At 46.7% G+C, this 22,334-nt stretch overlaps 1 protein-coding gene across 2 annotated transcripts in view; it reads left to right on the top strand.

The window, feature by feature from the left end:
* ABCC4 (ATP binding cassette subfamily C member 4 (PEL blood group)) overlaps positions 1-22,334 on the top strand; it is a 2,280,107-nt gene that overhangs the window by 816,908 nt on the left and 1,440,865 nt on the right. For both annotated transcript variants that reach the window (XM_069639145.1, XM_069639144.1), the window contains exon 9: positions 8,739-8,846. In XM_069639145.1, the coding sequence (XP_069495246.1) occupies positions 8,739-8,846 (108 nt within the window). The remainder of the gene's footprint in view (positions 1-8,738; positions 8,847-22,334) is intronic.

Genomic DNA, 22,334 nt, shown 5'->3' with positions numbered 1-22,334 from the left:
CGTTGATGTCCCTCGGAGGTCACCGTGGCGTGTCGACGTCACTCGTGGTACAAATAGTTTGTGCTGCGTCCGTTGGCTTCAGTTCCGTTTTTCCGAGCTTTGCTTCGAGACACGGCGCACTTCATTTTTCTTCCTCAAGAGAAGAATTTAGTCTTCGATTCATTCTACCCCGAAATCGGGGTTCAAAAAGTGTAAAGACTGTGAGGCAAAAATGTCTATCACAGATCCCCACCGAGTTTGCCTTTGGTGCTTGGTGCCTGGGTCCTGACCACCTGACAGGCGATTGTGGCTCCTGCCAATCGATGACGGAGAAAGCTCTTTGCGAACGTAAAGGTAAGCTAGCGGTGGGTCGGGATGCTTCGAAGGACTCTTCGAAGAAATTAAGAAAATCGTAGGAATCTAAAGATTCTGCTTAACATAACCACCAGAAGAGGTCTAGATAGAGGAGTCGATCAGAACATTCTTCGACTTCCTCCAGGAAATTAAAAAGAGACGTCATAGATCTCCCTCTTTTTCCTCAGACTCCTCCACGGAGCTGGTTCGATGTCCGACCAAATCGGATTCCTCCAGAAAATGGGAGGCATTTCCAACAAAAATTATGCAAATCTTTGAGAACGTGGCTTTGACCCCCCTCAAAAGAGCCTCGCAAGAGCATGACCCCGGTCACTCCCCTGGACAACGCAGGCAGATCAGAAGCTACCTTGGCAAGTAGCAAGTCGGAGAAACGATATTGGCGATCCGACACTAAGGCGTCAAAGTCTTCAACTCGAGAATAGAGTACATCTCTGACCTCGCCGAAGAGGCAAAAAACGTTGATGACCTTGACAGTTACATCGACACCATCGGCTCCGATCACCTCGACGCCAAAAACCTTAACATATGGTTCCATCGAGTAAACCATCTGCGCTCTCGCCGATTCCATTAAGTTCCTTGAGGAAAATCGAGGAAAAAAGAAAACATTTACAAACCTGTACCTAGGTCTGACTTTTTTAGATCTATGTCCTCCATATTTGAGGAGGAAAGTGCCTCAGAAAGAAAAGTTTCTCCTCAGGGAGTCAGGAATGGCTCTAGAGATGTGCCCGAAGAATTGATTGACCCTGAGTCAAAGTTAAAAGATCTCTGTGACTCCCTCCACTTTGCCCGTGGCATTGATACGTATCCAGAGTTGGAGTTTACTAAACCTGACCGTACGGATCACGCTGATTCGGGGTATAGAAACCTCATGAATAGGGTGACTGATTACATGGGGTGGAGTAGGGCCTCGCCAACATTTCAGCAAGATGATATGACCGAAATTCTGTATCAAGGGCAGCAAAAAGATCCAGTACTACCTATCCACAGGGCTTTGCAGTGAAAGGTAGAGGCACATTGGGAAACACCTGAAAATAGCTCTGCTATAGATGGAAACCTCACTAGAAAATACAGGCCATCGTCTACTGACCTTGATTACCTCAGGAAACATCCCACACCTGAATGTTTGGTGATCCAAGCTGTGACTTCTTCCAGACCAGACAGTCAGTGTATCCCTCTATCCCCCCCTGATAGAGAAGATAAGAAGGTGGATGCTTGGGCCTGCAAGATATTTACCTCGGGCAGTATGGCTCTAAAATCCACAAAGGTCACCTGTACCCTGGCCAGGTTTACACACTGCATTAAAGGGGCGGCTGAACATATTCCATAAGGCAAAGAAAGGGAAGGCTTTCTGAATATTGTATAAGAATGAAAGGATGCGATGGTAGAGTGCCTCTGATAGGGTTGGATGCGGTTGATAGCGTCAGCAGATCCATGGCTGCAAGCACAGTACTATGTAGATTTGCGTGGTTAAGAAAATCAGGATTTGTACAGGATGTGCAGGCCAAGCTTCTTAACATGCCTTTTGACGGTTTGAGGTTGTTCGGCAGCAAGGCAGATGACAGTTTGGAGAAGCCGCAGGCCTCCAGGGCAGCAGCTAAGTCCCTTAGCACCTCCATTCGACAACCTCAACACCTACTCAGGGTCATCTTCCTGGAGATGTTGTTCTTTTCGATACTACTCCGCATTTGGTAGAGGAAAAGGACAGGCCATACAGAAAGGACAAGGAAAGCTTCCTCGAGGTGGACGAGGAAGAGCTGCGAAATCAGCTTCAGCAGCGGCATCTGTGCCCTCAGCCACTGCTGCAGCCGTCCCTAGACCGCTTTGAGGCCTTAAACTCACAAATCCCCAGTGGGAGGCAGGATTTCTTGACATCTGAAGGTATGGCGGGCATTACTTGAGATGCGTGGGCACTGGAAACAGTAAACCAAGGTTACTGCCTTCCATTTATAAAAAAGGCCTTGAGATCATCCACCGGGTGCCAGCTCTACCAGACCCGCTCCTTGTGCAAAGGTGCAATAGAACATGTACCTGTAGCGGAGAGGAACAAGGGCTGGGGACTCGGACCCATCTTGGATTTAAGAAATTTGAACAGATTCCTCAGGAAGGACCAGTTCAAGATGGTTACGCTTTCTCAGATCCTTCAGGCTCTCCAACTCCAAGACTGGTTGGTATCATTGGACCTTCAGGATGCTTACTGTCATGTGCCAATCCATCTCAAACACAGAGAGTACCTGAGGTTCTCACTATCAATTTCGAGTTCTGCCATTCGGGCTCACCTCCACCTGAGGGTTTTCACCTAGCTGATGGCAGTTGTGGCAGCGAGTCTCAGGAGAGGGGTGATTCACGTCTACCCCTACCTGGATGATTAGTTAATCAGGGCTCGTTCAACCTGTTAGTTCTCCCAATCTACCTTGGGGGGTGTGGATCACTATGCCCCCCCACTCTTGTATCTCAGGGCAATAGTGCACTGTTTTACTACTAAGTTACTATGCTATGGACACACCAACATAAGACACGAAGAAAACGCATGAATCGATTCAACAATGAAAACACTTTTATTCATGTACAACAATGCATGATGCAAACACTACTATAATGCAAATCTCCAATGTGTACCTTTTATGCTCTTGGTGCAAATCTACAATGCAATGCTATAACAGTAAGCCTTACAGGCTTCTAATGCAAGCAATCTAATAGCAACTCCAATCCACACCATTCCTCTCCAATCCACACCACACTCTCTCTCTAAGACAATCCCTGTCTGTTTTACCCATTTATCATGTCAGCCAAAGCTCTGTGTGAGTGTCTGTCCTAATTCCCCATTAGCACGTGTCTTATTCAGATCAATTAAGGCTTCATATCACCAATACTCCCCTCTTGCCATGTCTCTCCTATCCAGCTAGCTCTGCAACCAGCCAGTCAGTCAGGGCCTCTCCTTGGCCTCTCAGTGGGTCTGGTCTTCCTGCCAACTCTCTCTGCCAGTCTCCCTGCCAGATCGATCTTTATCAGCTGTCAGCAGAATGCTTCCCCAATGCTTCCTCTCTCAGAGAGCAGCTCCATCCAAAACTCCCTTGATCTCAGAGTCGGCTCCATGCACATCTACATCTAGCAACTCCCAAAGCCTCACCTCTTGTTATACTATTCAATGACGTACAGAAATCTCTATGGTTACATTAAGCATTCACTCGTTCTCTCTCTGTCAGCATTTCTAAATCCGAGCAGTGCCTGAAAGTCTGTTACGTCTGTCTTGTCAGTTACTGCGTGTTCTTGTCATCGTGACATTTGTACATCATATCTTGTACGTGCTATCTGTGTTACGTGTTACCATATCATCTATCTCCCATATTCCTCCATTCGCTCCACTGAAATCCCTCTCTTCTGTCTCTCTGTGAGGCAAAGCACTCTCTGCATGGCCCCCACCATCTCTGTCTGCTAACTCCAGCCAGGCAGGCCTGATAAGCCAGCATCCCTTCTCTACTAAGGCAAGAGCCACGTTATCTGTGTCTAAACAACCAAACTGTTTACGCATTACTCCTACCCCTGTAACTCATAACATTTCTCTGCAGAACCAAGTGGCTCTTCTGTCTGTCTCATTCAGGATGGCTTCAAAATGTCATAGGCCTTATGCATACTAGCGTTTGCTATCTTTGGCACAATGGCAAGCGCTATACTCAAAGCACAATGCATACTCTAAGTGCACATTCATACATGTCTCTAAATGCATACATAATACATATAACATATCTCTACATGTCTCTACAAATATAATAGGCCTCATTCTAGCAATTGCAAATGGCTACATAATATGTGGATAATGGATAGCTAATCAGGATGCAATGATGGATAACTAAATCCCTAAATGGGTAATGATTCTCTAATGATAACAAACCAGGCTTCTCCATAATATGGTTTCACAAACCGAACAGGCCCAGGAACACCTGAAGATCACCTGCCACTTCCTCCACAGGCTGGGCTTCTCCCTCAATTACAAGTAGTCCAATATGATACCTTCTCAAAAGTTTCAATTCATCGGAGCGGTCTTGTACACTTCCTCGGGGAAAGCCTCGCCACCTGAAATGAGAGGTCAGCACATTCTGCAGATGGTAACACAGTTCCAGAATGCCCAGCATCTGCCGGCCTACGATTTTCGGAGGTTGCTCGGTCTCATGGCATCCTGCGTTTTTCTGGTGCCGGAGGCCAGACTGAGGATGAGTTCCCTTCAATGGGCCTTCAGATCTCTGTGGTCCAAGTTTTCGTGGAATATGTCAGACCTTGGTCAGGTTCTGAGCAGTGTGGCTCACCTTCTATGGTGGACTTGCAAGGACAATATTCTCAAGGGAGAATGTTTTTGGCAACCATGGCCGGAGATTACGGTAGTGAAGGACGCCTCACTTACAAGGTGGGGAGCCCACGCCAATGATCTTTCAATCAGCAGTGTTTTTTTTCCAAGTTGATGGCAGTGGTGGCAGCGAGTCTCAGGAGAGGGAGGGGGATTCACGCCTACCTGAATGATTGGCTGATCAGGGCTCATTCTCCCAAACAGGCCCTGCAACATCTCGGCATAACCTGTCAATCTTGTCACAAACTGGGCTTCTGGTAATTGAGGGAGAAGACCCACATGATGCCATCTCAAAGGCTCCAGTTGCATCCTTGGGAAAAGCCTCACCACCCGAGGCGAAGGCTCAACACATTCTGCAGATGGTCCCAAATTCCAGAGTGCCCAGCGTCTTCTGGCCTTCGACTTTTTGAGGTTGCTCAGCCTCATCCTGCATTTTTTTGTGGTGCCAGAGGCTCACCTGAGAATGAGATCCCTTCAGTGGGCTGCCAGGACGCAGTCTCAATTCTCGGGCAAGATGTCAGTTCTTCTTCAGATTCCGAACAAGGTTGCAAAGGATCTCCTGTGGTGGGCCTGGAAGAACAATATTCTGAAGGGAGAACCTTTTTTGGCAACCATGGTCGGTCGGAGATAATGGTAGTTACGTACGCCTCAGTCATGGGGTGGGGAGCCCACGCCACCGATCTTACAATCAGCGTTTGTTGGTCTCCAGTCTTCGTCTGAGTCCAAACTACACATCAACCTTTTGGAGCTGAGGGCAATCAGACTAGTGCTGAAGGCCTTCCTGCCCTCTACGGGGAAAGAATGTCCTGATAATGATGGACAACACAGTGGCCATGTACTACCTCAACAAGAGAGGAGGCGTAGGGTCACTACCACTGTGCAGAGAGGCAATGCATCTCTGGTTCTGGGCAATTCACAAAGGAATCTCTCTATTGGCAATTCACCTAGCCGAAGAGCAGAACACAACGGTGGATGCTCTGAGTAGACAGAGCACAGTCTCCCACAAGTGGCAACTAGCTCAAGAAGTCCTTCAAGAGATCTTTGCCCTTTGGGGAACCCCTCAAGTGGATCTGTTAGCGACCAGTTTGTGGTGGACTGGGAATTTCCACTCCTGTATGCATTTCCTCCAGTCACCGTGATACCTCACGTAATCAGGAGTTTGAGAAAGTTCAGGAAAACCATGATCTTCATTGCCCCAGATTGGGGCAGGAGAACATGGTACCCGGACCTTCTGGACATGTCCATCTGCCCTCCAATACGTCTTCCACAAAGAGAGGATCTTCTCTCGCAAGAGGAAGGTCAGGTTCCCTATCCAGAGGTCAAAACACTCAGCCTTCACGCATGGTTTCTGAGAGGCTGAGATATATGGATATAAGGACGTGGGAGGAACATCCAGTTGAAAGAACGTTACAGTTGGTAAGTAATTTGTTCTTCTCAATCTGCCTTCCTCTACTCTCCGCAACTCATCCAAAACAGGACTGCGAGACTTGTCCTTGACCTCTAGCCCAGGGATCGTATTTCTCCAGGACTGGAATCACTGCACTGGCTCCCAGTGGCGGCGCGGATTAAGTTCAAAACCCTCTGCATTATCCACAAGGCCTTCTGGGGTCCAGGATCTCAATACCTTCAACTCGCTCTTCCTAAATATCTTCCCTCTCGAGCTCACCCACCTCGAACTCCCTCAGGGTCAGTTGCTTCTCCAAGAAGCGAGTTGGTGGTAGACCTCTTTCTTCTGCTGGGTAATCCCTCTGGAACAGCCTCCCTGGCACCTCTGAAACTTGAGGAGAACCACCTCTGGTTCCGGAAGCACCTCAAGACCTTCCTCTTTGCTTCTGCTTTCTCACCTCCTCTCCTCTGCTGATCTGAAACTGCACTGGTTACCTGGCTACCCCCTGATCTCTGGCCCAGGTCCCCTCCCCACCAATTGCTCATCTGTACTGCCCCCCTGGCAAACCTTGCACTCAGGGACTGTTCTGTACCCCTACAGCCCCGACTAGCACTTGACACCCGATGGCTGCACTTACCCTTGCACTTGCCACCTGCAGTCTGCACTTTTATTTATTTATTGTCTTTATGTATTATTTTACTGTTATCCTATGTACTGCACTATCCCCTCCCCTTTTCCTCCATACTTCCCCCTCCCTCCCTTGCACTTGCGCAATCTCAATGTCACCTGGCCTAGTAGGATCGTTGTCTTTGTCTCCCTCTGTTTCCCCTCCCATGTCTCGTCGCGCCTTGAAACACTTCTGTGTAGGTGCGTTATAAATGCCATATCATATCATATCATCATATGATAATATAGCTTCAAGACGTGGAGCCTGCTTTGCGGGTGGTACCAAAGATGCCTGGATGTTGGAGTTTCTTGACTTCTTAGACGACTTGGGCATATTGCTTCTGCTGCTGAACTTGATATTTTCACCTGGATTGGGCCACCTACCAGTCTGCCTGACATCTGCTGTTGGCATCCCCCTCTAGTTCAGTGAGATATGGTGGAATCTGTGCTCATGAGAACTCAGGAGTGTTATGTAATTTGTGAGCCCGCCACCACCCCGTTGTGCAGTATGCATGGGTTGCCTGTGCGGATTTCACGTGTACCTCTACACTGAGTTAGCCAGGCACATCAATAAGAACTTGATGCAACACCACCCGCTATTTTGCCGAGGCAGCCGTCCAGGGAACAGGCCTTCCCTGTGGTAGCGATGACAACAGGGCAAAGCTCCTTCGCTACCAGCCGTCAGATAGGCAAGCTCTACAGCCTCCACTCACCGTCTCTCTGAACTGCTGTTGGTGGTATTGGGAAGGCTGGTGGGTGCTTCTGATTGCTGCAGGGGTCTCCTACCCGGATCCGCCCGCCTGTCACAGCGTGGATCTTTTTGCCGCCTTAGGTCCAGTTGCGGTCCATGGCTGTCGCCATCTTGCAGAGCCGGGACGCCAACCTAACTGCTCTCCTCCGCCCGCTTGTCTTGCCGCCCCAGGTCTCTCCACTCATCCAGGTTTCCTCTGCGACTGCCGCTCCACATGTCTGTGTCTGCATCTTTTAGATGAAGCTCCGGGTCACTGCAATAGCTGTAGATCGGGCCGATGGTTGGAAGGGGTTGGGGACAAGCGTCTTACCGCTCTGCCATTTTGCCCACACCCCTTACTGCTTATTTTGTACCACAAAAAGCAAGGGACACCCCCACATACCCCTTTTCCTCTCCCCAACGCTGTCCCTCTCCTATGTACCTGACCCAAACTTACCAGATATAGTTTTGTGGTAAAGAAAAGCAAAAACAAATTTGGCAGAACAATTTGGCAAAGTTGCTATTCAGCAAGTGTGTAAAACTCCATTTTCAAGAGATCAGGATATACACTTCCCAGATTATCTAGTGAAAGAATACATAAACTTCAAATTAACCTAGTACTATTTCTCAGAATTGAGTTCAATCCAAGTTCGACAAAGGAAACTAACCTCATCAAATTATAATAATGTTCCAAGAAATGTATTAGTATATTTCACCTCTTGGGAATTTGAGGTCCAATGTCTTCCCAGAAAAATGCCCATGCTTTTTAAATCGTAATTCTTCTTGATAATCTTGTATTAATGTATTACAAGTTGCATAGGATGTTTGCTGTGGTCTCACACTAGTACCAAAACAAGCTGACATTTCTTTAGGTGCAGAGATGCAGAAGAGTCTCATAGCAGTGAAGGGCTTAAACATCTCTCCAAAGCGAGATTTCTTTGACTTGGGAACTATCTGCAAACCTTCCCTGTGCATGCCTTTAATCGGTATAAGTCACACATGGACTTCAGCTCTCCAGCTAAACACAGCTTGTGTTTAGTTTCCATGAAATGAAGTGCAGAGTACCAACTCCAGAACACTGGGCACTAGGAGGCAGCAGGTTTGCAGATGGTATCTGTACTATTGCAAACATGCAGATCCTTCTGATTTTGCCGGTGAAGAGTGTTAACATTCATATTTTGTGTCAGGATAACATTCAGCATATGCTATTCAATGTCTTTTCCCATGCACTCACTATTCTGTGTTTTCTGTTTTAACTATAGAAATTCTTATTACTGGATGAGGTCACAAAACCCAGCGGTGAGCAGAAGGATGAAAAGGAGGAGACCCCTTTGGTTTACATGCAGGATCTGACCTGCTACTGGGACAAGGTAAACCACTTGATCTTAGTTGAAACTATTTCATTTTCAAATCGCTAACTAATACAGGTTGTCATGAATAATGTGATACATTGTATATGAAGTTTCTTGGGTTGGTGTACATATGAATACATATTAAAGATGCTAGAGATTTTGTGAGGAGGCATGGCGTGCATCTGACAGATGTATAAGGAGATATCTGCAGCTCCCCGACAACACTCCTGATAAAAGTCCTGATTGTAGACTTAATGCTTTGCGATGAGACCCTGATGGGGAGGGGTCCCTTTGGTGGTTCGAAGCATATAGGCTCTGGCAAGTCTGTTGGCTGTAGAAGCCAAGAATCAACTGGTCTCAGTACAGGATGAATGAGCAAGCAAAGTAAATTCAACATGGTTACCAATGCACCTGATGCGGCCCACTGAACGAGCGACGACTGAGAAGTGTACATTGAAACGGTTGAGTAAGTCTTGATGTGTGGATGGGGTCCCTTCATCAAGAATCCCTTCACCCCCCGCCCCCTTCACCGTATCCATGAAGCATCACGCTGTGCACTACTGTGATCCTGTCTGACCCTAAGATGGCTGGCATGACCAACCCACATCGGCTTAAGATCTGTGATAAAGGTGCGAGAAAGCAGAGCCGCTGGTGCTAGCTATGCATTTGCGGGATAACCAGCCAGAGAGTACAGTGTGTGGCAGTCTCCTCGACTGTGGGACTCTGTCAATCGACCAGATAGAGCTGATACTCCTGGGGTCTCTTCTCTTTCCTCCTTTGGGCAGATTGGTCCAGCGTATTGCTGCTGCATGTTGGAAAGTACATAGGCGTTGAAGAGTCTGATTTCACTGATTGAGAACTGAATTATACTCATAGCTGTAATAATCCGAGACCGTGCTGGCAATAGTTTATACTGTGACGCTGTGCATCATGGCGGGCACCAATGGTCGGCACCCTGGACCCCAATATCCTAAAATGTATACATTTACAACCTCGGCACACAATGCTCATGCTGAAGGTGAGAGGTCTGAGTTGCAGGCAGAGAGAGAAAAGCTAACTCAAGTGAGACTGGTTGACGGAATCACAGATGTTTTGGCTGCCATTCAGAACTCTTGTATGCCCCTGGAGCCCAAGATAGGCTCCATAGGGGCCAATGTACATAAAATAGCATAGAAACAGAAGTGGACAGAATCAATGACTACCTCCATAGAATTGGAAGTCCCTACATTGAAGGAGCACGTCTCAGCCTTCTTGAAAACTACTAAAACTCTGAAAATAAGAGCTGAAGACGCAGAAGGACGCTCAAGAAGAAGCAGTCTACGGGTGGTGGGCCTGCCTTAGGGAGGGGAAGTAGGCTATTTGGAACTATTTCTGTAACAGTGGTTGAGGGAGTCATTTTGGTCTAAAGGTCTCTTGTAAAGGTTTGCACTGGAATTCACCCATATGGTACAGACGCAGAAACCTTCACCGGGAGCCGAACCCAGACAGGTGGTGGCTAGAATGTTCACCTTCAGGGACCGGGATGCTATATTACAGGCTGTGAGGCGTATATGTCCCGATATAAAAGCCAATAACCAAGTGATGGTGTTTCCAGATTACACTAAACAAGTTCAACAGCTTTGTCAGAGTTTTGAGGAGGTGAACTATACCCTGAGGGATCATGATAAGCACGACATGCTTTTGTACCCTGCCAAACTGCAGATAATTTGAGGCTACCAGCATTGCTTTAGTAATTCGCCACAGGAAGAGTGGGAATGGTGGGAATCGGAAGGGAGTTGGAACGCTAGCATGAACACCCCGTTGAAAAGTAAGAGGAATGGAGACCAACACTACTCAAGGAACCACAAGCAGGTCACTGTGGAGGGAACATTGAAACACCAAAACAAGCTCTGGAAAGATTCTAATTATAGAGGATGGTACTCTACTGTTGGCAGAGACGGGAGCAGTGGGCATTTCACCAATGGACCAGTAGGGGCAGGATCACGATAGGTGTGGCCTTCCTTCATCTCTACACCCTCCGACAAGTGACGCTGGGATATAATCCCCACAAAACAAATCTGATTAGTTATTGTGAATTATGCTGGTTATACAATGGTACGTATGCTGTAAATGACGAGAGAGATGGGAGCTGACTAGGATTTTCCTCTTGCTTCTCACCTTGTGCACTGAGGTGCGATGCACCCCTTTGCAGTAGATGGACACATGGGGCCCACCGAGCAGTCGAGGCCATGGTTACCACACAGACAAATAGTGGAGTTTGACCACGGCTGATCACAGATATGAAAACAAGAATAACGGAACATAAGTGCTGCATCAAAAACCGTGTCCATTCAGCACCACTAGTGGGACATTTTATAGAAAACATACATAAAGCTGAAGAGTTGAGATGGTCGGTAACTTTCAAACTAAAAGTAACTAACGATACCAATATGGATCGTAAGAAACTTTAAAAAAAAGAAAAATAATTAATTTTCCTGACCAGAAGCATGGAAACTGGATTAAATGAAAGACCTGAATAAATGTGGAAATCAACCGAATTGAGCGTCAGGTAATACCATCAACTTGTGGATACATGCAATCAGGGAGATACAAAATCAAAGAATGATAAATGTTGATCTGATTTTGGGTTCAAACTTACACTGAATAAGATCAGATAAGGCAAACCGAAATAAATGTAGAAAGCTCCATCTTACAACGGATATGATCATACAAGGCAAACAAAGATAAATGTGAAAAGCCCCATCATGTGTTTAAAAACCACAACGAGGACCTTATGCAGAGATGGAAAAAGAAGATCATTTGACAACTCTGGATACACAGCTTCCCCTATCCCCGAATGAAGAAGAGGTGGTGGGAGAATATGTACATAGAACGGGATAACGCCTTTGTAGAAATCACCAAGGGAACGGAAACAGCATAGAATACATTTAGAAGAAAGGACCCAAAAAAACCACGGAAGAAACGTGATGATGCCACAATGACTATTAAACACAGAAGACAAACAGATACAGGAAACGGAAGGCTCGGCATACGGCAAACAGACAGTGGGAGCAGGACGTGAAAGAAAAAGAAGAATCGGACTCCTTCGAACGCGGGCTTCCTCTGCGATTGAGCACGATGAAAAAGTACACATGAGCGGAAATTTCAGGAAACGCGAAATAAGAACATGATCCTTGGAGACAACCAGCAAAGGTAAGTCAGATGTAATGGATGGCTAGAGGTAGCTAATTGATTGATGGTTATATGAGAGACATAAACAATCTCCTAGTAAAATATAAAACATCTTACCCGTACAGGTTATAGAAAATCGCCCCACAGCCCGTGGTTTGCGGATTGAAGAGCCACTACAATAATTCCTACCCTGAGAGGAAGGTTAAAAATCACTGAAACCAAGTACTGCGACCAAGCTTAGCCCATGAAAAGGTAAATAAATATAACGATCCAATAAGGGAATGTGACTAATGATATGTACGATCAGACAGAGAAGTAATACTTTGTTCTTTAAATTAGCATACTGGTACAAGAAGAAGTGGAAAAACCTTGAAATACCTCTAAAAATAACAAGAATAGCATGCTTATGAACAATCACTGGCAATCACTGGCAGACTTAGGAGAAGCACCTTACAGGTACCTATATGGTGATGTTCTTAATAGGTAAAATGCAAGAGAACCCTATGAGCCCATGAAAGGAATAGGGTAAACTCCAGAATAGTTGCATACAACAAGATCAGCACTCCCCAGAAATTATAACCAGGAGCACAGAAACGTAATATGCCTACTCTGGTGTCCTTATCTGCATATATAATATTAAAAAAAAAGAAAAAAATATTCCCTAGGTGTTCTCGAATGTAAACACCAGGGTGAGAAATGAGAAAGAACTTTATTAGGATGTTACTGTGACGGGTTACTGAACAAGTTTCATAAGTGATGCAATAGCGAAAAGGAATTAGATGGCGATTAATGAACCTATCTCAAGGAAAATTTGTTATCTAGAAAATATAGGAGTTGATCTATATTAAAAAAGATTGGTTACTAAAAGAACCATCTCTATACCTTGTTTTCCTACACAATATCATCCAGAGGTTGACCTCGAGTACTTGAAAGGGACAAGAAAGGAACGCGAATACCAGGCGAAAACTGAGGACAAGCAGCAATTTTTGAAACACAAATTTGCGTGTTCTAACATTGTGTTTTTTCTTCCCCTGAAGAATTTCCACAAAATAAGTATGAGAGTTGAGATGAGGAATGAAAAATGTCGGGAATGTGTGTTAGAATAACGGAAGAATGGATGAATGAAATGCCATCTATGTGAAAACAGAAAGGAGACTATCAGTCGTTGGCTCATATACTAGATGAGACCGACAGAGAAGATCTTGTAGCGAAAACTAGATAGCACAATGGTTTGAAAATGAACTGCTTGTAAACGACTTGCCTTAGAGAAAGCTTGTCATAAATTGCAAAAAAAATTTAAAAGTGTATATTCTTTTCATGTTGATGTAAAAATACAGAAAGATGTCATATATTTTTTATGAAAATAAAATTGTGATATATTTTGATACAAAAATCAACTTATGGCATGGTCTGAATTTAATTGGTTAAAGACATGCATCTAGGGTCATAAACTGGATGAAAGTGGAAAAATAAGGTACCCTTGGCCCATTTGATACTACATTGTAGGCTGTTCTAAAGGAGGCTGAAGCAAAGGGGTCCAAGACAAAAATATATGTCAGTATCCCCTAGTCTCTTTAAATTGTGTGTGAGAAACTAAATGAGAAATGAGTGTGTGATTAAACTATCATATTGGTTTACAAGTTAATAGCAATGTAGAATCAAATGTAGTGACATCCTATAACTAGGTGGGCCAGTAATGGAATGTATCTATGGTCTTTGAAAAAAACAAGGGGGGGGGGTCCTGGGAGTCCCTCTGCCAGACATTAGTCCTGGTGAAGAGATCCTTACCCAGAGTCTTTAGTTCACTATCTTTCACAGAGGAGAAATATCCAAAACATATCCGTCTTTGTGCTGCGCTTGGGCAGTCCAGCACCAAAATGTTAGGCAATTCTCCTCTGAACAAGAGTACCAACAGCAACCCCAGACACGTGTTTGTCTGGTTGGACCTAATCAGTGTGGTAGAGCTGTGCCTCTCTAAGAATAGTGAGCAAAGGATCCATGTCTGGATTCCCCTAGTAATTTAGGGTGAGACCCAAGGTTACTTAAATATGAAAATTAACAAGGGGGGATATTTCTCCTCTGGTTTCTTTTGACCATGAGATGTCTGTGCCTCGGGTTTCAAATGGTGTTCCGATTGCCATTCTAAAATGTCAGTTACCGACCCGCATGAGATATGCCTCTGGTGCCTCAGGGTTACAGAGGGGTATGCATTGTGCACTAAAAATGAACCCGAAATTGGTGCGCGAGCGGGCTGCTAAACTCGCTTTGGCATGCCCACCATTAAAATCTCTAGCACGATCGACCGTCCGGTCCTCTGAGGCTGAGACCGCGGGGCCTACCCCTGGAAAAGTAAAAGAGAAACATTGGCGGAAGACGAAGAAGAGGTCGTCGCACACGAAAAAAGGCGCCACCGGCACCATCGAGATTCCGTATCTTCGATGGAAGGTGGTACGTCATCGGCTGGGGTGACCACTCGACAAGAGTGGGAAGATTTCCAAGTCCAAATGCTGGAAATGTTCCAGAAACATACTGCTGCAGGTGCTGGTGCCCTCCCCCTCCAAGCAGCAGGCCACGGAGGCAACAGCCGCACTTGGTACATCCGACCCCACACAAGCCCCCAGTGAAAACGCCATCGGTGTTGTTGAAGCCTTCATGTTCAATGCCAAAGAAGTCACCAAAACCTTAGTTGCAGGGGCCTTCCTGCGCACTGCAAGGTCCGAGCGCCCTCAATGCCATCACAGTGCCAAAGCAACGATTGATGCCGACAAGCTCTTTATCGGCACCGAAGGACAAGTCCTTGGTGCTGATGATCGGCGACTGATCTTTTTCTCCGCTCTCCCGGTCTGTCTTCTGCATTACCATGACATCCATATTCGGCACCGGTGACGCAGAGGAACAGGGACGGATCAATCCTGTGTACATGGGAACGGGGGCATCGACCGTTTCGATGACCAAGCTGACCTTTTGGTGTTTGTACAAGGGCTCCACGATGTTAGTGGACTGGACATGTCACCTGATGTGGAACTTCAGCAAGCCCAACATTACACCCGCACCCCCTCCAAATTTCGGGCACTGGTAGACCGGGTAGTTGATGCCTTAGGACTGCAGGCTGTGGCAGTGCCAGTCTAAGGGTACGATTTTACTGACATACTGGATGAGGGTCCAGTTACTGAAAGGTCTATTCCTCTGAACCTGGTGATTGCCGATCTAGTAGTCTCCCTGTGGCAGTATATCCCTGGGGGTAGATGCAAACCTGCTTTCAGCTTTTCCTCTAGGCCAGGCAAGGACAGAAGTGTTTCTCGCACCCCAGAAGGGGCAAAGGGGCTTCCAGAGGCCAGCAAGCAGCGCCGAAGGTGGGGGCGGCTAAGCTCTCTTAACCACTTTGATTTTCCCCTCCCACAACGGTTGGTGGACAGCTGGCAGAGCACTGGCCCTAATGGCAGGAGATTACATCTGATGCCTGGGCCCTGGAGCTTGTTTGGTGGGGCTATTGTCTGCCCTTCTTAGGGAAACCCCCGGTCAGACACCCTCCCCCTCCAGGCCAACCGGGACAGGAGCTCCAGGAAGAACGGAGAGCCCTTTTGTTGAAGGGTGTCATGGAAGAGGTACCTCCCGAGCAGAGTGGATCGAGCTGGTATTTCCTGGTGCCCAAGAATGACCCATTTTTGACCTCCGGGCCTTCAACAAGCTCCTGAGAAAAGACAAGTTCAAGATGATGACATTGAGAGAAATTCTCCACGCTCTCAAAATTGCAGAACTGGCTGGTGTCAATAGATCTACAGAACACTTATTTCCAGTGGGGCACCTGTAACTCACCTATGATGACTGCTCTCAGCAGATTTGGGGATACAATGGCTCTCTTGATTTGAACGTGGGGTCTGATCATGTGTGTCGAGTACCAGTGCCCCAGGAATTGGGCTTGTTGGGACCAATAGTAGCGTTCCAGGTCCGGGAGTGCTAGTCCACCTTTCGCCGTGGGTTGGATGAGCGTGTTGTACGCCACTCTTGCCGCCTTGCCTGTCCACAGTAGATCAAGGATCATGCTCCGTATTCGGTGAAGAAATTGTTGTGGTAACAGAAGGGGGATGTTTGTGAAGAGAGAGAGGAATTTGGGAAGAATCACCATTTTTATGAGGGAGACTCGTCGCCATAGGGTGAGCGGGAGGAGCTTCTATCTGTTCACCTCATTTTGTGTTGTCTCAATCACTTTTCCGTAATTGCCTTGGAAATTGTCTCGCCGGTTACTGGACATCTGGATACCTAGATATCTGACTTTCGAGTGTTGCCAGCTGAACCCGTAGTCGTCGGCAAATTCTTGGGTGTTTGTGGTTGAGGGAAGTATGACTGATTTCGAGTGATTGATTTTCAGACCTGAGTAGTTTCCGAATTTGTTTACCTCACGCATGACTGGATTCAGGTTGTCGATTGGGTCTCGGATGAAAAGGGCTACGTCATCTGCATACAAGGAGATTATCAACTTGTGGGGTCCGAGCGAGAGGCCTCTATCTATATGGTGTGTCTGGAGTCCTGAGGCCAGGTGTTCCATTACCAGGGCGAACAGCAGGGCTGACAGGGGGCATCCTTGCCTAGTTCCCCTCTGAAGTTCTATGCTAGATGACGTTGTGCTGCCCAAGATGATGTTTGACAAGGGGTGTTTGTAGAGAAGGGCGATCATTTTGAGGAATTGTTTTTCTAGGCCCATACGACACAGGACTGTGAAAAGGAAGGGCCATTCGACCGAGCCGAAGGCCTTTTCGGCGTCAAGTAAGACTGTTGTTGCTTGATGTGAAGGATCTAGTGCCTCCATCACCCCGAACCGGTCTTATGTCCAATATTGTGTTGCGGCCTGGCACAAATCCAGCTTGGTCAGCCTGCACCAGTCCGGACATTAAGGGGAGTAGTCTGGAAGTGAGGATTTTGTCAAGGATCTTGTTGTCAAGATTTATTAGCGAGATCGGCCGATATGAGGCGCATTCTTCTGTGGGTTTCCCTGCTTTCTGTAACAAGCAGAGCCGGTGGTAGCGCCCCTCCGTTTAATGCTTCATCGTATACCTGCAGCAGCAATGGGGCGAGAAGTGGGGCAAAGCCTTTATAAAATGTGCCCATCAAGCCGTCGGGACCGGGGACCTTAGTATTGGGGAGTCCTTTGATTGCTTGAAGGATTTCTTCTAGAGTGATGGGCTCGTTTAGAAGTCCTCTCAGCTCTTCATTTACCCAATATAGTTCGATATCTTCAAGATAACGGGAGAGGCTTCTCCCTGAACTTGAAGTCCCATGTCACGCCAGTCCAAAGGCTCCAGTTCATCGGAGCAGTCCTAGATATTCGGGTGGGTAAGGCCTTTCCCCTGGGGAGAGAGTGAACAGCATTGCGCAGATGGTGAACCATTCCGAAGCCACACCGCCTTACCAGCAGCTTCCTCACTCCGTCTTTTAGGCCTCATGGCATCCTGTATTTTTCTAGTGCCAGATGCCAGGCTGCAAATTTGATCTCTTAAATGGCTCCTTTGAGGCCAGCGGTTCCACTGCCACAGAACCCTTGCCGATTCCCTCAAGATATCCAGATCAGTGGTCGATGACCTTGGTTGGTGGGCCGATTGCAGCAATCTCAAGGCAGGGAAACCCTTCTGGCCTCTGTGGTCTCAGGCCCGAGTGTTGACGGATGCGTCTCTCAAGGGTTGTGGGGCACACTGCAATGACTTGCAGGTGAGCCGCCTTTAGTTAGCAATGGAAGCCTGGTGGCACATAAACGGGCTCAAGCTGCGAGCCATCAGGCTAGCCCTGAGAGCATTTGCCCCATCTCTGAAGGGGAAACATGTCCTGATTCTGACAGACAATACGTTGGCCATGCACTACCTGAACAAGCAAGGTGGCTTGTGCACCCTCCCCCTCTGCAGAGAGGCGATGCAGCAGTGGTTCTGGCTATTAGAGAACTGGAGCTCAGTCTCGGCAGTTCATCTGGTGGGGACAGAACAGTTTGGTGGATGCTCTGAGCAGGGTGAGCACGGTCTCACACGAGTGGGAAGTGTGCCAGGAAGTCCTAAAGGAGGTCTTCTCTCACTGGGGTACCCCATCAGTGGACATGTTTGTCACAGAGTCCAACAGGAAGAGCAGACAGCTTTGCTCGAGGGAATTCCCAGTGAAAGGCGTGCTATGGTATGCGTTTTGGTGGATTGGACCTTTCCTCTCCACTAAGCCTTCCCTCAGATTCCAGTTATTACTTGGGTTCTCAGGAGGCTCAAGAGGTTTCAAGCAACCATGATCTTGATTGCTCCGGACTGGGCAAGGAGGACGTGGTACTCGGACCTCCCGGACCTTCAACCTATATGCTTGGCTCTTGAGAGGATGAGATATGACGACTGGGACCTCTCCGAGGAGGTACTCGAGGTGTTGCTGCCTGCACGCACACCATCTACAATATCTCTGTATGCATGCAGGTGGAGAAGATTTGAGGCGTGGTGCAGGGAACATGAGATTTACCCTATTTCTTGCCCCACCACTACAATGATGGACTTCCTTCTGTCACTGGCCTAGGCAGGCCTTCAGGTCACCACAGTCAAAGGATATTTGGCGCTCTTGTTTGTTCAAGAGGTACCTGGATCAAGGTTCATATTTTACCTATAGCCTTGGAGCCCTTGGCTGCAACTACGTGAATATCATGCCCGCAGAGGCTTGAAACTATGCAATCACCGGGTGCAGATGATCTTTTGCTGAACGTAAAAAAATCCCTCTGAGACATTGCTAAATGATTGTCCTCCCAAGTGTATTTTTTCGCTAATGTAAATTCCATACAGAGCTCAAGTCAACAATGCCCTACTTAATATGGGGAGAGCATGTCATACACTTACTTTACCTTACAAATACAGTAGCCTGAACGTCCCAGACCTAGAAGATTTCGCAAAGGTCCCGACGACTCAGCATGCCACTAGGTGGTACGACTACTGCCCACTTGACTCGCATTTGGAGAAACTGCTCGCCCTCCCCTACTCACTGGCCTCTACTTTACTGTCCCAACCGAGTAGACAAACCAAAGAGGTGGATACGGTGGGGGTGACATTATTGGCATGTCACAGATTGCACCGCAAACATAACCAGCCCTCGCCATAGACTGCCAGTGTATACCTGGAGGACTTACAAGGGGTCCCTTTCACTTTAGTCAGAGGGATGGTAAGAGGACTGGGTGAATTGGTATTGGTAAGGCTAGATGAGCCTTGCTGTACAAAAGAATTGTTGGCTAAATGTTGCACATGTGCCCAACATTTTTATAGTTACCCGCAGCCAGTATCTTGACATATATAGCGGGTCCAAGTCTTCATGCGTGGAAGGTCTTCACAATGTACCACTTAGTCGCAGAATGAAGATTAGACGAGAAGATGACTGCTCGAAGAAAGTGGGAAGCTGACGTGGGGTGCGAGTTAAATCTCAAGAAGTGGAGGGAGGCTTTCATTCAAACAAGGTGAATCTCATTAAACCCTAAATACCGGATAATTCACTTCAAGTCTCTTCAATGCATGTACTACACTCGTATGAAATTTGACCACCTGGCATCTGGTGCCTGTCCGAAAAGCAAGATGAAAGATGCAGATTTTTGACACCTTGCCTGGAGTTGCCCAAAGTGAGAGGATTCTGGCGTGATATCTCACTTAAGATATCCAACATTGCTGTCTCATTTATTACGCTCAACCAAATCATTCGCTTGCTTGGGGTTCCCCTCCCAATGCTAAGACCCTGAGTATAATGGTGAACCTACACTCCTCTTAGCACGGAAGCAAAACGCCTTTTTCGTGGATGCCTCCCTGCCCCCGATAGTGGAGGCTTGGTTTGTTGAACTGATCTGAGCAAACAGCAAAGAGTTCTATGCAGTACTAAGGCCCCAGGATCCCAACCAAACAAACAATTTATGGTCAGCATTTACGACCTACCTTCGGCACTCTGCTGGTTTGACACGAGATTTCCCCTCCACTCAATGCAGAGAGGATATGAACTATGACACAAAGAAGCTTGTGGAACCTTATCTATAATTACCCAAATGTGATACTAATCGGTTGTGAAACACGTGCCTGGTTATGTGTTATCTGATTGCTCTCTTAATTACAGGTTGTCCTTGCTGTTAAGTTGCTATGTTGAAACCGTGCCTTGACGAAATGCAAAAAAAAAAGTTCTAAATAAAAAATAAATTAGTGGGTGAGTGCATTAAACATTGAGCAAGTAGATTACAATTTTAAAATGGCCTATAGGATGAGCAGATAGACAATGAAGCATTGCGTTACACTGGCTACAAGGAGGTTCCTCAACCAGGACATTTCTTAACAGGTCCCATATTGAGCCATCTTCGGCTTTTGTTTTTTTACCCTTGGCCTGGAAAAGTGATTTATCCTTAAGAAGGAAAGCTGCCCATGACCATTAGGAATACAGTTAAAACAGTTTTGCATGCTTCCAAATAGTAGTCATTTTTTTTATTGCTGATGATAATAATACATTGAAAAGCAGTCTAGCTTCCTGAGATAGAATGCATTGCTAAACATTATTAGTCTACTATGTTTTTCCACTCAGCAGAAACATGTTTGTGGCTCGTACCTGCAGCCAGATGGGATGAATCTTGGAGCACGAAAAAACCAAGGGTTCTCACATGGCAGCAGGCTGGAGGGTGTGTGTGAGGCTGATATAAGGTACATTGGATGGAGTCCAAATAACCCCGTTAAGGAGTAACATCTTTGATTCGGACAGGGAAATCAATGTCATCTTAATATGGTTTCATAACCAAATCTTATCTCAATTTTCTGCCTCTGAATATTCCCAATCTGTGCGTTCATCTGCCAAGCACAGAAGTTGGTTGTTGAAATGTTGAGTCTTTCAGTGTTCTGTATATCTTGGAAGCTTTGTGATTACTGGTTGAGGGTCTACAAAGTGTTAACTGCAGTTGGTATTAGCAAGCTCTGAGGAAAGGAGCTAATTCATTTTAGATGGGGCTTTAAGCTGGACGTATTGAAGGAGTCTACCTTTAGGTGGTCTGTATAACTACACCAGAGTACGAAATTACTGTATTTTTCTGTTCAAACATTTTACCAATTGTGAGGATAACACAGAATCTCCATATCATCCATCTCACTGGACGATTATGTATAGTTAATATTTCTACCTCCCATTGATGCATTCGGAGATGGGGCAAAATTGCCCACAATGGCTTTGTCTGTGTATGAGGGTTTTCTTTTTGATAGCTTGTATCATGGCACATGAAGATCAGCGTTGTTAGTTGGGCAGTAACTGCTGAGTTCTGGGTCGTTATCTGTGACAGGTGACCAGTGCGGAATCTGAAGGTCATCATCATAGGAGAACCGGGATGCCTCTTGCCTAAGCAGGAAGGTCGAAACGTAAAGCCTAAAATCTAGTAATTATGGACCATATTGTGTTTTATTGGCTTACTTTCAGGTATGGAAAGTGCCGTTTTTATGATCAAGAGAACAACACAGACAACAGTACCTTTGAGGAGAGCTATACCATTTTTATTGCTTCCACTCTTTCTCCAGCATGGGGTCTGGCATGGATTCACATGCTCATGAATATTCCCCGTCGTCAGGCTGGGAATCCTCGGTAAAGAAAAAAAAAATCAGTATCAGTTTCATTTCTGATCTGTCTTTCTTAGTAGTAACCAATCACTGGTCTCTGGGTCATACTGCCCCATACAATGACTGCTCTCTCCCTAAGCCCCGCCCCTGGCAGCCATCCTCAGATTTTTACCACACATTCAAGTGTTGGGAGTCCTCGTGCTATAGCTCTCGAGCTTTTACTGCATTTTGCGCTTTTTCAAAGAGATTTATCTAATTTTTCGGTTTAATCAAGCCTCAAGCTCCACCGTTTCTACTTCCGATCGACGGGGACCCGTTTTGGATTTATCTAAGCCCCTCAAGGGTGAAGTTTTTGTCGAGTTACGTTCTTGGAGGATTCCAGAAGTTTCTGAGGCCTACCTCGTGGAGGAGAACAACATGGCCCAGGAGAAGGGAAGCTCGACTCCCGGCAAACTGTTCAGGATCTGCCCTGGATGCAACCTACAAAATGTGTTCAAGGAGGACGAGCATTCGAAATGCCTTTACTGCCTCCACGAGGACAAAACACAGGTGGAGAAGGACTGTGCATGAACATGTCGGATCAGACTATGAGGGATCGCCGGACCCGCCTCTCCAACTGGCTGGAAGGCAAGAGCCCAGCAGGTGAGAAGAAGAAGAAGAAGAAGAAGTCCGAGCGGTCTTCTAAGTCCTGTGAGGGCGCCCAGGCGACGGGGGCCCAACAGAAGGCAAAGCACCGTGAATCCGTGGGCACCGGGAGCGCTGAACGGTCGGG

This window comes from Ambystoma mexicanum, chromosome 7q, assembly GCF_040938575.1.
Source record: "Ambystoma mexicanum isolate Mex_15411 chromosome 7q, UKY_AmexF1_1, whole genome shotgun sequence".
In the NCBI taxonomy this organism is placed as follows: Eukaryota; Metazoa; Chordata; class Amphibia; order Caudata; family Ambystomatidae; genus Ambystoma; species Ambystoma mexicanum.
The sequence above is the reverse complement of the archived record's forward strand: the minus strand, read 5'-3'. Positions and strand labels throughout refer to the sequence as shown.